The sequence below is a fragment of the Tursiops truncatus genome, chromosome 15 (assembly GCF_011762595.2).
Source record: "Tursiops truncatus isolate mTurTru1 chromosome 15, mTurTru1.mat.Y, whole genome shotgun sequence".
Lineage (NCBI taxonomy): Eukaryota > Metazoa > Chordata > Mammalia > Artiodactyla > Delphinidae > Tursiops > Tursiops truncatus.
In genome coordinates this window covers 28,216,613-28,234,189 of record NC_047048.1, presented here as the reverse complement: position 1 = coordinate 28,234,189, position 17,577 = coordinate 28,216,613, and the positions used below count along the sequence as shown (strand labels likewise).

The 17,577-nt window shown below is 45.4% G+C and overlaps 2 protein-coding genes across 3 annotated transcripts in view; both read left to right on the top strand.

Annotated features, from left to right (window-relative positions):
- The first annotated feature begins 254 nt into the window (after window positions 1-254).
- On the top strand, window positions 255-12,297 carry TNFRSF17 (TNF receptor superfamily member 17). 2 transcript variants are annotated; one of them, XM_019928696.3, is made up of 3 exons: window positions 255-9,792; window positions 10,210-10,278; window positions 11,785-12,297. In XM_019928696.3, exons 1-3 carry the CDS (start codon window positions 9,498-9,500, stop codon window positions 12,072-12,074), a joined length of 654 nt encoding a protein of 217 aa, XP_019784255.2. In that variant the 5' UTR covers window positions 255-9,497; the 3' UTR covers window positions 12,075-12,297. The 2 variants fall into 2 exon arrangements, with proteins under 2 accessions (XP_019784255.2, XP_019784254.2); XM_019928695.3 differs by having other exon boundaries at window positions 10,147-10,278.
- A 3,353-nt stretch (window positions 12,298-15,650) lies between these two features.
- The window catches only part of SNX29 (sorting nexin 29), a 550,741-nt gene continuing 548,814 nt past the window's right edge, over window positions 15,651-17,577 (top strand). Inside the window, exon 1 of the mRNA XM_019928689.3 lies at window positions 15,651-15,754. Coding sequence (XP_019784248.1) covers window positions 15,748-15,754 — 7 coding nt within the window. The 5' untranslated portion in view covers window positions 15,651-15,747. The remainder of the gene's footprint in view (window positions 15,755-17,577) is intronic.

Sequence of the window (17,577 nt, the reverse complement as noted above, 5' to 3'; positions counted from 1 at the left end):
TTGAAATTCCAGCAATTAATGCATAATATTGGTTTCCTGACTTTGGTTTGGGGATGATCCCATTTATGTGGGGTCTCCCCCCGGTTATACTGCTCTAACTAAACTTGGGCAAACAACCTTCCCAGAGGTTGAATGGCTCTGAGCTTCCTGTTAATGATAACAAAATCACTAAAGTTTGCTGAGCACTTCCTCTGGTCCAGGAACTGTGCTCATAAATTATTTGCACACAAATTTATTATTTTTTAAAATAAATTTATTTATTTATTGCGGCGAGCCGCCTCCGACCAGCAGAATGACGAGTCGCCACACGCAAGATTCTTCTCGTATCACACTTTATTGGAGCACAGCTTGGTTAAAGAAAAGATGGAAGGAAGACCCCGCAATCCTATAGCAGTCTGCTTATATAGGGATTAAGAACATGTGTCGCTCTGTGATTGGCTTTCGCCGATGGTGCGATTTGTGAGCCAGCATCGGATAGGTCACTACTTTAAAACCTCATTAGTATACTTAGCGCAAGCGCAGTGGCCACAGGAAGGATGACTCAGCTTATTTCAGCTTCCTGCCGCGTAGCAGTTAGCTGACCGCGCCCTACATCTCCCCCTTTTTTATTTACTAGAATCACCAAGCAGAATGTAGCCCGTACAAGTGTTCACCTCATGATGTGCTCACTGTTCGAGGGCAGCCTTCCGTTGGCATGTCTGAGACACCTTCCTGCGTGCAATGCCAACAAGGGCTGCAGGGTGCAAAGGCTGACTCAGAATAAGTTTTGATTCCCTATAGAGGTGCAATGGCAACAGGGCCTCTCCGTGCAAGGGCAATCCATTCGAATTGTTTAGGACGGAGATCCAGGCTGCGGGAGAATCACCTTCACTAACAGCCAAAAGTGCTCGAGTGAGTAGGACCTTATCTCGATGTGCCCTGACGCGCATGCGACAGACCAACCAGAGACACAGCATAATCTCAGCATCTTCTCCGAAGTTTTCTTCAACAATTCTCGTCAGTCTTGATGGCACCCAGATCGGATCTTGATCCTGTGGGGAGACACAAAGAGATCCCCTGGATCGAGTAATAACACGATCTGGGCCCTTCCATTGATTGGACAACACATCTTTCCACATCACTTTGCCATAATTTTTATGGTTTGTTGCCACATGGCGTTCAGCAGAGGTTTCTTTATCATCATTTAAATGTAAAAAATTTATGGTAAATAAGGCAAGTGAAAGTCTCTGTCTAGGGGTACAGTTCTCTGCGATTCCCCCTTTTTGTTTTATTAAGAGTTCTTTAAGCTGATCTGCCTCATTGACAAACCCTGTCGTTCACAATAGGCTTTCATTAGTTTACTAAGTGGTGTATGCCTCTTAATCTTAAACTGCACCACAGAACCATCCTGCCCCGCCACCTTCAAATTAATATGATCGTTGTTCTCAGTCTTGACTCCTTCCTTGGGCTTTTCGTCGGCCATGGCCTTGTGGATTATAGGGCAAGCCTGTAATATGAATCACCTGCATTTTTTGACTAAAAAGAGCAAAGCTTTTGGAATGCCTCTGGGGTTAACCCCAGTCTTTTGGGTAACAACTCTTCACAATATTCCTAGCCAAAGCTCTGGTAATGTTAAATTTTTTTTCTTAAGACTGTAGATGACACATGATATAGCTTATGAAACTCTTGAGCCTGTGTCGTAGAGTCTAGCGCTGTTAGAGCGCGTGTGGAAATTAAATTAAAAGGAATCATCACAGCGTTCTAATTGTGCATTTGTAATAGCTTGTTCTACCTTTTGAAGTGCCTGATGGGCTTCTGGGGTCAATTGGCGTGGGGAATTAAGATCAGGATTTCCCTCTAATACACTAAACAAAGGTTTTAGATCCAAGCGGGTTAAACTTAAATATGGCCGAATCCAATTCACATCTCCAAGTAACCTTTGAAAATCATTTAATGTTTTTAAGCAATTAGTCCTAATCTCAATTTTTTGAGGTACTATCTTATTCCTATGTACAGTAGCTCCTAAAAAATTTACAACATCTCCCTTCTGTATTTTTTCGGGAGCAAGAAATAATCCCCTGTTCCCTAAATATTTGATCAAAACGCCTAAGGCCTGTTCAAGCAACTCCATACAAGGGGCTGACAATAAAACATCATCCATATAGTGAATAATCCTAACTTTAGGAAATTCATTTCTTACTGGTTGCAAGGCCATGTCAACATAAAGTTGGCACATAGTAGGACTATTGGCCATACCTTGAGGGAGCACAACCCAATGATATCTCTTATCGGGCTGTTCATGATTAACAGAGGGCAGAGTAAAGGCAAATCTTTCTTTATCTCGACTATTCAAAGGAATAGAAAAGAAACAATCTTTAATATCTACTGCTGTAACAGGCCAGTTTCGCGGAAGAGCTGTCAATACTGGCAAACCGCGCTGTATAGGCCCCATAATTTGCATTTGCTGATTTATAGCTCGCAGATCATGAAGCAAACGCCATTTCCCTAATTTTTTCTTAATAACAAAAATCGGAGTATTCCAGGGTGACTGGGAGGGTTCTAAATGCCCTAATTGTAGCTGCTCATCCACTAGTTTGGATGCCGCCTCCAGCTTTTCCTTTGACAAAGGCTACTGAGGTACCCACACAGGTGTTGTGGTCCTCCATGTAATAGGAATCATAAACTCAGTGACCCTTGAGAAAAACCCAAGCCTCGGCGGTTTAAATTTCCGCGGGCTTCTATAGGGGCGGTCATGCCTTATAACTTACGTCTTATCCCTCTATTAGATATCAGGGGCGGAAGCTCTAGCCTCCGCAGGATTAAAATATGGTGGACTAGCGAGTGGCGGCATGTACCAATGCCCATACCGCTCTTGTTCATATGCCGCGGCCGCTCCTTCTAAATCTTCCTCCTCTCTAGGATTTAATTCATCTTGAAACAAATATAATTCCTTAAACTCATCTAGGATTGGATATAATCCTGGCACCGTTTCTTGCTTTTCCTTTTGTTTTCTTTTTTCTCTTTTCATAATTTCAGGCCTATCTACCGTAGTCCCTGTTTGTTCATTCTCTGATGCGCTATCTTGAAAACATACCTGACTGGACTACTCACCGACGGTTCACTCCGTGTGTCGAGTTCTGAATCGGTCCTCCATGCAGGGCGCGAAGTTCCCGGGTTTCGGCACCACTTGCGGCGAGCCGCCTCCGACCAGCAGAATGACGAGTCGCCACACGCAAGATTCTTCTCGTATCACACTTTATTGGAGCACAGCTTGGTTAAAGAAAAGATGGAAGGAAGACCCCCGCAATCCTATAGCAGTCTGCTTATATAGGGATTAAGAACATGTGTCGCTCTGTGATTGGCTTTCGCCGATGGTGCGATTTGTGAGCCAGCATCGGATAGGTCACTACTTTAAAACCTCATTAGTATACTTAGCGCAAGCGCAGTGGCCACAGGAAGGATGACTCAGCTTATTTCAGCTTCCTGCCGCGTAGCAGTTAGCTGACCGCGCCCTACAATTTATTTTTGGCTGTGTTGGGTCTTCGTTGCTGCACGCAGGCTTTCTCTAGTTACAGCAAGTGAGGGCTACGCTTTGTTGCGGTGCGCGGACTTCTCATGGTGGTGGCTTCTCTTGTTGCGGAGCACAGGCTCTAGGCGCGTGGGCTTCAGTAGTTGTGGCACGTGGGCTCAGTAGTAGTGGCTTGCAGGCTCTAGAGCGCAGGCTCAGTAGTTGTGGTGCACGGGCTTAGTTGCTCCGCAGCATGTGGGATCTTCCCAGACTGGGGCTTGAACCCATGCCCCCTGCATCAGCAGGTGGATTCTTAACCACTGCATCACCAGGGAAGTCCTGCACATAAACTTATGAGTTCTAGAGATCATCTTACTTAATCCTGGCAACAATCCCAGGAAGTTGATATATTATCAAGGACATTGTTACAGATAAGGAAACTGAGGCTCAGAGAGGTTAGACCACTTGCCCAAGGCCACACAGGATCCACTGTGGTGAAGCTGGGCTTCAGATTTTTCTGGCTCCAAAACTTGTGCCTTAATCATAATGCTGTGCCACTCTGCGGGCAGGATCTGGACAGTTCTTAGTGAATCATTTCAACTGTAGGTTCAAGACAACAAGATTAAAGAGGTGTATCAGTCAAGGATGGTCAGGGGAGCTGAGCCACCATGAGTGGTGCACTGTAAGGGACATATTGTAGGAATCAGACCTTCCACAATTGTGAGAGGAGCTGGGGAGGTGAGGACCAGTGGAATCACCGACCAGTTGATCTGAGAAGTCGGGAACATCCAGTTGCTAACAGAGGGCCGTGAGGGAGAGCTTGTACAGTTGTGTGTGGCCCCCGCCTCTGTGAATCAGCAGGTAAGCTGATGGCAAGATGGTGGGGCTGGGGCTGCTGTTGTTCAGCAGGGCCAGCAGGTGGGAAGAAGAGCTGCATGTAGAGCAAAGGAGAATGAGGATGTACCTGAACCCATTAGGCATCTTTGTGACCATCCGTCACTGCATGTGACTGTGATGTCCTTCGGAGAACAGTGGCTGCTGCTTCCCATCCGCTTTCCCAGTCTCACTCATGTTCCTCTGTTGGCCAGCTCTATCCTGGAGCCGTGCAGGGATGGGGATTCTGGGAGACACAGCTCCCACAGTAACCAGGTAGCCCAGCATAACACAGAGGTTATTCAAGGAGGTCAACAGAAGGCAAGGATTGGATGTGTAGTCAAGGGCCTTGTGATGGTTAATTTTATGTGTCAGTTTGATGGGGCCCAGATATTTGGGCAAAGATTATTCTGGGTGTGTCTGTGTGGGTGTTTTTGGATGTGATTAGCATTTGAATGAGTACACTGAGTAAAAGTAGACTGCCCTCATGCAGAGAGTTGAAGATCTGCCTGACTATTGAGCTGGGACACCAGCCTTCTCCTGTCTTCAGACATTGAAACATCAGCTCTTTTTGTGTCTCGAGCTTGCTGGCTCTTGGACTGGAACTCACACCATTGGCTCTTGAGCTGGAACTTCAGACTTGGACTGAAACTACACCATCGCTGTTGACTTTCCTGGGTCTCCAGCTTGCCAACTGCACATTTTAGGACTTCTCAGCCTCCATAATTGTGTGAACCAGTTTCTTAGAGGAAATCTCTTTCTCTCTATATGTACATTCTGTTGGTTCTGTTTCTCTGGAGAACCCGGACTAATGCAGGTCTAGATTTCCCTCTCCAAGTGAAAAATCTACTAAAGTCCTGGGAAGAACTTGTGTACTGTTGGTTTAGAGTTAAGAGCTAAAAGGTCAAAGTGTTCTGGTGTGAAAGCTTGCTGGTAGTTTAGTAATTTGGATAAAGGATCTTTTAAATGGATGGAATTTTCCTTGCAGAACACGCTAATGGCTTTGGAAGTTTGAGGCAGCGTCTCTTCGCTTCTTTAGAGCGTTGAGTGACTGCTGAAGCTTGATGCTGACTTGGGGATTGGTTTTCCTCCCTGTTCTTTCTGTGTAGAGCGAGGTCAGACCCAGCACTCTTTTGGTGATGTTATCATATCAACAAACTTTATCATGAAACTTAAAAAAAAAATCCTTGCTTTAAAACCATGCTCCTTCTGTTTTACTGTCACTATGCTAAATCCCCAAATCACAGCCTTTGAGAACTGGAGGAAATTGTGGAGATAATCTGGTCTGATTTTTCCCAAATTATGTTCCATAAAACATATATTCCTAGATGTTCATAGGTGGCCCTTGAAAAAAGGAATTCAATGACCAAGTAGGTTTGAAAAGACTGCATACATTCTTTCCCTTTTGAAGAATCCAAATGCACTTTGATAAAGTTTGAGATGCCTCTTAGACTTGAAACGGATGTACCAAGTAGGCAGTTGGTAGATAGGTTTGGATTTCAGGGCCAAGGTTGGAGTTGGATATATAGATTTGGAAGGTAACACGTTTCAAACCATGGGAGCAGGGAATTCCCTGGTGGCCCAACTCTGCACTTCCACTGCAGGGGGCATGGGTTTAATCCCTGGTTGGGGAACTAAGATCCCGCAAGCCACATGGCATGGCCAAAAAACCAAAAACGAAAACAAAACAAAAAACAAAAATCAAGCAAACAGTAAAACATGGGAGCAGATGAGATGATGAGGGAGAGTTTAGAAGGAATTAGTGTGTGAGGGCTGCAAGTGCTGCAGCTCTCTTGTGACCATGAGGAAAATACCTGGGAATGGAGCCAAGACCCAGAAGATGGCATTGCTGAGGCAAGTGACAGAGAGAAACTTGGACAAAAGTCGAGCTACTAAAGCTGATTTTACCGTTGGACTTTTCAGCAATAATACCAGTAAATTCTTTTTGAACTTCAGTGTTTATGTCATTTCTTATGGAAAGAGTCCTGACTAGTATGACATCTCCCAAATTCTTTTGCACACTTATCTCTATCTGTCTGTGTTTCCCCACCTCCTTCCCTGTCATGGAGGAGAAGCAGCTGAGCCTAAGATGCCAGAATTCACCAGTCACCCCTATCCTGAGGAGCAAAGGGGAAGGCCCTCAATCAGTGTCTATTGTCGACATTTCAGGCAAGAGTGGAGGAATTAGTTAAGAATGGGATAAAACGGTTAAGGATTTTATTTTTATTTTTGGATTGTTAGCAACCAACCCAAACTGACTCTGGCTAACTTAAGCCAAAATGGGATTTTATTGGAAGGATCACAGGTTTTCCTCACAGAATCAAAGAGAGAGCTGAACAAGCTGAACAGCAAACCTGGGGAAGGGGAGGGACCAGAGCTACCCTGGGGGAGTCTCAGCAGGATGGCATCACCATCCTCTCTGGGCCGCCCATCCATTGATGTGGTACAGCTCCAAGGCCTGTGCTCTCTGGTTCAAGCTTGAAACAACTGGGGGAGAGGAGGTGCTTGTGGGGAGAGAGCCTGAGGCAAGATGAAGCCTCCCAGCCTGATCCCTGGAAGCCCACCCAGCACATCTGAGAGGCTTGGCAACATGCCAGGAGATGTCTCAGGTGACCTCTCTGAGGATGGAGCCATTCCTGGGCTTCTTCAAGATGCCCGAGGCCTACAAGGGATTAAGAGCAACCTCACTGCTCGTAAGGCTCAGTGAGGGTGCCGGGGAAGGGCTTCCTTGGTGCTTTGGCTTTCAGGCCTCACACTGTCTCAGACTTTGCCCATCACTGGTTTCTCTGACTTCTTTAATCTTTACTCTTCCCCCCTTAGCCTATGCTCTTCATCTTTGGGAAACTTTTCTTTCACTCTGCTCTTTTCCCTCCTCCAAGCTCCCCAGTTGCTGTAGACTGAATGTTTGTGCCCCCCGACCCCAAATTCTTACATTGAAACCTAATCCCCAGTGTGATGGCATTTGGAGGTCTTTGGGAGATTATTAGGTTATGAGAGTGGAGCCCTCATGAATGGGATTAGTGTCCTTATAAAAGAGACTCTAGGGAGATCTCCTGCCCCCTCCACCATGAGAGTTTATAGTGAAAAGACAGCTAGCTCTCTGTGGGCTCTCACCAGACATCAAATCTGCTGACACCCTGATCTTGGACTTCCCAGCCTCCAGAACCGTGAGAAATATATTTTTATTGTTTGTAAGCCACCCAGTCTATGGTATTTTGTATAGCAGCCTGAATGGACTAAGACACCACCCTTTAAAAACATGATTCTTATTAAAAAAATAATCATTATTATTAAAAAAGTTATTCAAGCAGTACCAAAGATTTTTCAGTGAAAAGTAAGTTTTTAACATTTTCTTCCACCCTGGACTTTATGTCTCTTGCCAGAGGCAGTGATTATTATCAGTCTCCTGAGTATCTTTCCAGATGTAGCGTATGTTTATATCTCTATATATAGACCCTACATATTTTATTTTGTAAACACAGGAGAGAAGATTATAAACACACTGTTCAGTACCTTGAATGTTCCACTTGGTGATGTAGTGTTCATATCAGAGCACATTGGTCTCATTCTTTTTGATGGCTGTGTCATATTTTACAGTGGATTCCCCACTGATGGACAGGATCTTGTGAATACAAATGATGTTGCAGTGAACGTCCTTCTACATGGGACTGCAGGCACCTGAGCCAGTACATCTGTCAGAAACAGTAGTGCTTTCTTTTCCAAGAGATATCAAAGCTCAGTTCTGGTTTCCACCAGACTTCCCAGGCGTGGCCCACCTTGGCTACCTCCTCTTTCTCTCCACTCCTTAAATACCTACAATATGCCCACTGACATACTCAAAGGCCACCAATGACCCCCTTCCTTAGTGCACCACCTCTGACTCTTCTGCAGAATTTGACCCTACTTCCTATCCTTTCCTGAAGCTCTCCTTGCTTGGCTGATAGGAGGGGTAATCTTTGTCCTCACCTATCTCTCATCATACTTTTCCTGTGTCCTTTCCTGTCTCCCAAAGGTCACCATTTGGCAGGAGCGTGAGGGCGTGGGACCTGCTGGGCCAGCCCTTTCAGCTCCTGGTTGTCCCACCCAGGGTGTCACACCCACCCGTTGACCTCACTGCCTGGACCCTAGAGGAATGTAAGATTTTGATTTATTTTTCAGTATGGTTAGAAACAAACGCATGTGATTCCATTTATGTAAAAAGGAAAATGCACCTCCCTATATATCTATCTATTTATCTGTCTATCTATCCCTCCATCCACCTACAGAGATCCTCCCAGGAGTTGGCCAAATAGAACACATTGGCAATAGCACAGAGAACGCTACTCAATACTCTGTAATAACCTTTACGGGAAAAGAATCTGAAAAAGAATAGATACAAGTATATGTATAACTAAATCACTTTGCTGTACACCTGAAACCAACACAACATTGTAAATCAACTATACTGTAATATAAAATAAAATTAAAATTAAAAAAAAAACACACTGGCAGGCCTGTTTGCAAACTCTGTGTGATACACCAAATACTAACAGCGATTATTTCTGGATGCTATGATTGTGGATAATTTTTCTACATGCTCAACTGTTTTTTTTCTAAAACTTCAACAATGGAACATAGATATTAATAATATATTAATATTCATATATTATTATTATGTCCCAAACCTATCTTCCCCCCAACCCTCCTGCCAATTTAACTTTTACCCTAGAAATTCCTATTTGTCAGAATTCTGGGACTCTTCCTAGGTTTAAAACCTGGTAGGCATGCTTCGTATTCCTTCCCTCTCATATTCTATCTTCCTACTACGCTTTGTGGTTATTGGAGTGAATTTCTATCTCCTCTGTTAGATTTTTAGTTCTTAAGGGACACAGACCTTGTCTTATCTCTCTCCCTGGGGCCCATCACACAGCACAGCTCACAAACAGATGCTCCCAAAATGGTTACTGAACCTTCTGCTTGATGCCTCAGGCTTGTTGACATCCTGCAACTGTCACCTGCCTGAGAAATTTCCTCTATAAATAAGCAGTTTCTGTTTCAGGTATAAACCATAGTCCTTGCTACATATGCCCCATCTCTTACCCCACCCAGGCCTCAAACTTAGAAACTGGAATTAGTGTTGGTATTCAAATCCTTAGCCATGGTACCAAGAGTCAGCCCCCATAAGAACCAAGTCATTGATGTGAAGTTCTTTTTTTCCCTCGACATTCTAGCAGCTGTCATTACATTTGCTGGGGAATTCTCGACGAGATTTTACTTGTCCTCCCATGCTGTTCTTTCTGTGGTTTCCTTGTTTCTTTTTGCGATCCGGTTCCAGATGGCTCAACAGTGCTTCCAAAATGAATATTTTGACAGATTGCTGAATGCTTGCAAACCGTGTCACCTTCGATGCCCTAATACCCCTCCTCTAATATGTCAGCGTTATTGTAATACAAGTAAGTAATACTGCTCGAACAATTCCTCATTGGTGTGAAGTCTTCTCTCTGTATTGACTTTATTCAAAGAAGAAATATTACGGGGAAGGTGGTGATATTTTCTGGATCAAAAAGAGGAAGAAAATTAGGCAATCATTTAAATGCCAACAGGAACGAACAATTATTCAGAACTGAACTCAATTTTATTCTGCAATGTTAACAGCAGAGATTTTTTATCAGCTCTCCTAATTAAGTATGGTTTAGAATTTAAAAGTCAGTGCTGAGGAATGAGGGGAATTGGACGGCAAATAATCTTTACTTGATGTGGTTATGATGTTATCAGTTCATTATTTCTCTGACATTCTTTTAATTCAGTGAAAGGAACAAATGCAATTCTCTGGACCTGTTTGGGCCTCAGCTTGATCGTTTCTTTGACAGTTTTCGTGTTGATGTTCTTGCTCAGGAAGATGAGCTCCGAGCCATTAAAGGACGAATTTAAAAACACAGGTTGGTTTGATGGTTGATCTTTGAAATCTGTTTCCAAGAGGTGGCTATGGTGAATTTCAGTTCCTTTTCTTTTTTCATGTTGAGTATCTCATCCGGTAAGGGCCCTTTTGAGTGTGTTAGATGACAGGTTAAAAGAACTCTTGGAAGAAGCGAGCTTTCTTTTCGAATTTTACACCTTCTTTGCTGATGTCCTACAATGTCAGCCTTCCCCAACATTTTTTCTAATTACTCTTTTGAAGTACTGAGGCTTCCTTGGGAAACATCCATCTCTTTGACAAAGTTAGCACATTGATTAAACGTCATGCTATCAGAAACAGCTAGCCAGGTTTGGTACTATTGGGAAAAGTATATTTGGCAAGATCCGTGGCCATATTTTCATACAAATATAAGTGTTGTTTGCTTGAGTGAACATTTTACTGCGAAAAATGCTAGAAATGAATACCAGTTGCTCCTGGATTATTTAAACAATCATCTCAAAGATTTTTATCTTTATTAAGCAGTAGAGAACCAGTCCCAGAGAAGTGGATGTTCTACTTAAAGGCTTTGTAAGATAAAAATATTTCAGCACCTTTGCCCATGATCTAATTCCCGAACACTTTGCAGCCATTGCCCTATTTCTTTATGCGTGTATTTTCCATGCATAATCTGTAAAGCATCCACCTTATTTGCTTTCTAGTGCAGTAAAGGGAGGGAGATGGCTCTTCCATATGATTGACTCATTTCTCGTTTTTTGCCTGGGGTCTGAGAGACAGGTGGGGAGTGACTTTAGTGTGACGTTTTGGAAGATGGAGTTACACTGCAGAAGGTTGAGGAAGTAGTAAACGTGCCTTCATAGACACATATGGGGATGTAGTGGAGACTCCTTCCTTCTGTGATCATGACAGATTCATTTTAAAAAAAAAGTAATCTGCCACAAAATGCTCTGCAAGAGAAGCATCTTTACTGTGAATTCTAAAGTGTCACCCAAGACTGATTTTGGTGTGCTGTAACATATGGTAATTTGTCATTTCACATGTGTAAAAAGGCTCAGTACCTTAATGCATCCAAGGGCCAAGTGTGTGAGAAATGAACGTAGTGGGCTGCTTGAGGCTTCGGCGATAGGGGAGCCCATGCCCTGCTTGAAGGAGACAGGTGCTATCGACTCCCAATTGTTTCCGTGTAGGAATGTTGGCTCCTAGTGGCCACATTTTGTTTCCTTAAAAAAAAAAAAAAAAGAGGCCAGTTGTCTAGATTTGTATGTAAAGTCTCTTGCTTTTCAAAGGTGGGCCAATGTAAAACAGACAAGCAAACACTTAAAAACACTATACGCCCTAAACCAGGCATGCCTTTGAACCCAATGTGGCCCGCGGTCTGTCAGTTCATGACTTCTAGTGTAGGACCCACTTATTGGTTCTGTGGGAAGAGACACATCTCATGTTGCTTTGATCCCGGATGTGTGCTGTTAAGTCTGGCACAACCATGCGCCCTGAAAAGTTTAGGTTAACAGTTCTGTTTCTGCATAATCAGGACCGGCTCTCCAGAAGGATGCGAACGCAGACCTGTATGAGAGCGACGATGGCGGGACTGGTGCGGAAACTCTTCTTTCGAGGGGCCTCGGGTACACAGTGGAAGAATGTACGTGTGAAGACTGTGTCAGGAGCAAACCAAAGGTCGACTCTGACCATTTCTTTCCACTCCCAGCCATGGAGGAAGGTGCAACCATTCTTGTCACCACAAAAACAAACGACTACTGCAACAGCCTGCTAGCTGCCTCGAGTGTCACGGGGATGGAGAAATCAGTTTTCCCAGCTAATTAACCATTTCAATGGTATAGAGCTACTTGGAAAACCTTTTGTCAGAAGAAAAGGATGATGTGTCGGATCTGTTTAGGATGATTGTACTTATCAGTGGATGATATGGCTTTTTGTTCTCTAATTCTGGAAAATCTTTGTTAGATATATTTTTCTACCTTACTGTTGGGAGCTTAGCTGTGGAAACTTCCTTGGTTTCATGATTAAATTGACTCACTGAAAAAAAAAAGCACTGCAATGTGTGGATTCCATAGTCACACGTTTCTGTGGCTAGACCACTTCTCTCCTATACGTGTACACACACATTTCACGACAGACTGGATTTCTTTTTATTGTTAAAGGAAAGCAAGGTTATCCTATGTACTTTCTATCTACAGGAGAAGCCTAGAGCCAGCCACACTAATTCAGTGTGCAGTGCATGGCCAGTTCCTGACCTTGTGAGCTTTCAGCTTCATGGAGGCATCAGGCATTATTACAATCATATAAATAAACGTGTAGTTGCAAACTGTGATAAATGGGTACTAGGTATCGTTCTTGCATCTACACGCAGGTAATAAGGATAGCTAGCACTTATTTACCCTTACTAATGTGCTAGGGGTCGTTCCAAGTGTTTTACCTGTACTAACTCATTTAATATATACAACAAACCACAAGGTAGGTGGATCATTATTATCTGCCTGTTACAGATGATGACAGAAACAGAATCAGAGCAAGATCACATAGCCGGTAAATGGCAGGGCCAGATTTAAACCCAGACATTCTGATCTATTCCCTTTTTTCTCTTCACATCAATTTAATTCCATTTCTGAGTTTCCTCATCTCTTTGGGCTACAATCTTAGTCATTATTGGGAGAGGGTGGTCTTCCTTGGGTTGTGCAAAGGTCCTGAGCTGCTATGGAAAGGGCTGTGCAATAGGCAGTGCCCTCTGGTAATCTGTTGACTTTGATCATTGTTAAGATGCCCACTGGCACCACAGCAGAGACCCTCAAGGTCTTGGGGCTTTGTGGCTTTTGTGTCAGGTTTGGGGTATGGGGAAACTTGGTGGGAACTTTTTACCCACTCAGGGCCCATTATGGCTCCATTCCAGGCCTTTGAGGGCCATAGGAGACAACGCAGTATAGTGGTGAAGGCACTGGCTCTTTGAGTTTGACTCCAGACTCTATTACTAGGAAGTTATAGACATTGGGTAACTGTGAGAGTTACTTAACCACTCTAGGCCTCAGTTTCCCCATCTGTAAAATGGGGATAATTATGGTATCTATTTATAACGTTGTTTTAAGGATTAAATGAAAATATACACACACATACATTTATTATTTATTTATTCCCATGAAAAGTTTCTGGTTCATATTAAGTACTTTGTGTTAGTTACGTTGCCATCATGGTTTTTATTAGTGCTTTGAGGTCTAGTCTCTTTGAGGGCAGGCACACACTCCTTTTCTGTTATATGGCCTGGGAATATTCCTCCTAGTTTCTCACAAGCCTTCTTCCTTCTCCCCTCACCCCCCTCAATGAGTTTAGATTTTTTTCAAAAGCCCAGAAGAGCTGCTGACCTTAGGCTTTTGATTCTTGGTCCTCCAGTACCAGGCTAAATCTCAGGAGGAAGGAATTACAATACTTAAAGGAGGGTGGCTGGTGGTGGAAAATGTAAAGCACCCTCTACAAGTTCAATAACCTATCCCATCTCAAGTGCCATGAAGAAAGGGTACAGGGCGCTAGGAGAAGGTATAACACGTATCCTCATGACAATTCCATGAAGCAAGTATGTGATGTCTCACCAAAAGTTACAGAGGCAGACAGACCTAAACTAGGCTTTCTGCGGGGGAGAGGAGGGATTCAGACACACTGACTCTTTAACTAGAATAACAAATTAGCAAAAACTACAAAGTACAATGTTGAAAATGGGGAAAACAACCCCCCAACCAAACACACAAGTATTTTCATTTTTACATTCTATCATAGTCCCTGCACATGGCTGTATTTTGACTTTGACACATGTAATCATGGTGTACAGACCATTTTGCATGGGGCTTTGTGTTTTTTTTTTTTTTTTTTTTTGCCAAACCGTGTGGCATGTGGGATCTTACCAGTTCCCTGACCAGGGATCAAACCCATGCTCTCTGTAGTGGAAGCATGTAGGCTTAACCACTGGACCACGGGGAAGTTCCCTGCATGGGGCTTTTTTAAACTTATTCTATTATCACTGGCCTTTCCTCGCATTTCCATAACCTTTATAATTAGCACTTTAAACTACGAGATTCTTTGTGAGGTGGGCCATGATTTGCTTAGCTATTCTTCTGTAACCTGGCTTTGGTGCTTTTCATTTTTTCTCTATTATAAATAATGCTGCAGAGCATCCTTCTCCAAAGATCTCTTGATTTCTGCTGAATCCAAAAGGTAAATTTCCAGGGGCCAGAGAGTATGTGTTGAGAGGCAATGTAGTAGGAAGACCATGGGGATGTGGGTCACGCAGAACTCGGCTGGAATTCTGGCTCCATTTCCCCGTGGGGGCCTCAATTCAGTGTTTTGTGGATCAAGACTTAGAGGAGTGGATCAATCGTCTCAGTCAGCATTGAAAAAAAGAAAAGGCGAAGAGAATACATTACCTACAGAATTGTTTTGTTAAACAGCTTCTTAAATGTATGTATTTGTGTACTGGGTTGTGGTGTAAAATGCATTTTCTTTTACTCTGGGTTGTGGGCAAAACAAGTTGGGAAAACACTCCTTTAACCTTTCTGAGTCCCCTTTCCCTTATCTGTAAAACGGGGCAGTAACCTGACCTTCTTTCAAACACGACCAATCTACGTTCACACCACTGCCACCACCCTAGCCCCAGGCACTAGTATCTCTTGCCAGACAATTGCGGTGGCCGCCTAACCAGCTGACCCTTCTCCACCCTGCCCCACTACAATTCATTCTCAACCCAGGAAGAGGAATCACCTTAAAATTCACATTGCATCACTCCCCTACTTAAATTCTATAAAGATTTCGCATTCCCTTATCTCCTTAGAGTTAGGCAGGAAGTCCAACCCATTCACCATGGTCTGCAGGGCCCTCCACCTACCTCTTCAGTCTCCTCTCTCACACCCTTTTCTCGCTCACCCTTTCACTCCAGTCAACCCCTCCTTCTGGAACACCCTTCCCGTCGATCTTCCCGGGCCGTCTCCCTCTTACCATCCAGGTCTCTGGTCTCTAAAGTCGTCTCCAGAGAGTGGCCCCCCGGGACTGCCCACTTCCCCTGTCCCCACGCTTTGGCTCATTCCTCTTTTAAAATTTCCCCGTTCCGCTTCTAGCGCTCTCTGGAACCGCGTTGTCTCATTTCTCGTGGCCACCGTCCCGTCTGGCTCCCCGACAGAGGTGTGAGCCCAGGATGGCGGGGAGGCGTCCCGTCCGGTCCCCGCCTTGCGGATCGCGAGGCGTCGCTGCGGGGGTCTCCGGTCTGGCTCGGGCGCCCAGCAGCCTCGGCTCGCGTAGCATCGCCCCAACTCTGCCGCCCGGCACGGGTGTTTACGTTCCGGGTCGGGGGCGGGGCCGCGCCGGCTGGGCTGTACTTCCGGGGCGGGGCGGCAGGCAGGGCGGGGCGCGCCGTCTCCTGGCCTGTCTGGAGGGCGGCAGCGGCAGTGGCGGCAGTGGCGGCAGTGGCGGCGGCACGGCAGGCACCGGCCCGGGGAGCGGCACCATGAGCGGTGAGTGGAGGCCTGGCCGCTGTCACCCGCCCAAGCCGCCCCGGCTCCCGCCGCACCGGCTGCACACTCCGGCCCCCGAGTCCCCGCGTCCCGCTCGCTCGCGGACCCCGTCCCATCGCTCCCAGTTTCCTGACCCCCATGTACGCCCAGTTCCTGGCTTCTGGTCACCTGCACTTTTCTGGCGTCCCCGGTCCAGGCACTCCTAGTCCCTTGACTCCTGTCCATCACTTACAACCAGCTCCTGGACACCTGTCCCCCAGATCCCCCAGTCCCTCCCAATCCTCCGACCCCCCAGTCCAGTTACCGACCCCCAGTTCTCAGACCTCCTGTGTCTCAGTCCCTCCTAACTCCTAGACTCCCTGAGTCCCAGTTCCAGTTACTGATCCCCCTGCTCCCCAGTCATTCCCACTACCCAGGCCCCTGGTCCCAGTCACTCCGATCTACACACAGGCAAAGAGTGTCTCATTCTTAGTTTGCTGCCCCCTGAGCCTTGTGTCCCCCGCTAGCTCTCGGTTTCAGAGGACGCTTGGTTCTCCTCATTTTCCCTCTCTGGTTCTGCTTCTTGTATTTTGGTTATTTTTTCATACTCCAGCTCCTTCCATTTCTTTTCTTAGCTCATTTGAGGTCTCCCTAGTCCTGCCCGGCAGCCCTTCCCCTCTTGTCCAATGCTGAGCTCATTTGGGGACCTCTGCCCTTCCCAGTCTGACCCTGTCCCTCCCACTGGGGAGTGGGGTGGTTTTGGTGGGAGGCTTGAGTTATGTGTGGACAGCTTGCCTTCAGTGTTTCTGAAGTTTAGTCCCTAGACTTGGATGCGTGTTCTCAGCCCTTTCCACTCATGAGGTCCGTTGGTGTTTTGGTGCTAAGTCATTCCTGGGTGTAGTATGTAGAGATGGGAGTGACTCAGGGAAGCCTCGCAGCTGCCCTGACTGGGATCTGGATTTACTTAGGAAGACCCGCCTACCCTCCTTCTGCCTGTTTTCCCCTCACCATGGAATAGCCTCTACAGAATCCTTGCAACCAGCCCAGCTGGCCCTGGCCTTGGACTCAGGCATTTCTGGAGGTTGAGGCAGGGCAAGGTGAAGGCCATGTGTCTCTCTTCATCTTTAACTTCTAAGTTAACTCTGTGGATCACTTTCCATAACTTAGGTGCCTTTTGTTTTGCTATTCATGAGCAAGATTTGTGAAATTGATGGTCCTGATGCGGGAGCTGGGGAGGGGGGTTTTCCTGGGAGATGGTCCAGCTTCTGTTGTCAGATGATTTTTGGCCGCACTAGAGTTTCTGGTCCTTGAACATTAGTGATACCACAACAAAGATGCAATGAACTCGTTTCCACCCAGGAGGTAATACAGCCTGGAATAAGTGCAGACCTTGGGGGCAGACAGTTTGGGTTCAAATACTTGCTCTTCCACATAAACCTGTGTGATTTAGAGCAAGTTGCTCTGCCGTTCTGAAGTCTCAGCAAAATGAGGATAAATAATAGTACCTGTATCCTAGGCTTGTTGCAATGACTAACGTTACTCACGTAAAGCGATTGGTACTGTGCTCCTTACATGGTATGTAGTCAGGAACTTGAGAGCTGCTATTGTTGTTTCTGTAAGGACCCCTGTGGGGTTCAGGTGGGGTTGTTTTCTGGCCCAGCTCTCGGACAAGGGCTGGGGTAAGAACGCCCTGAGAAACTCTTCTTTTTAATGTGACCATGGAGTCTGCCTTGAGCTCACAGTTCTGGACCATTCTCTCTACTGTCTTCACTGGGAGCAAGTGAAATTGACAAGCCAAGGGAGACGGACCAATGTATACTTTAAGGAGCAACTTAATATCAAAA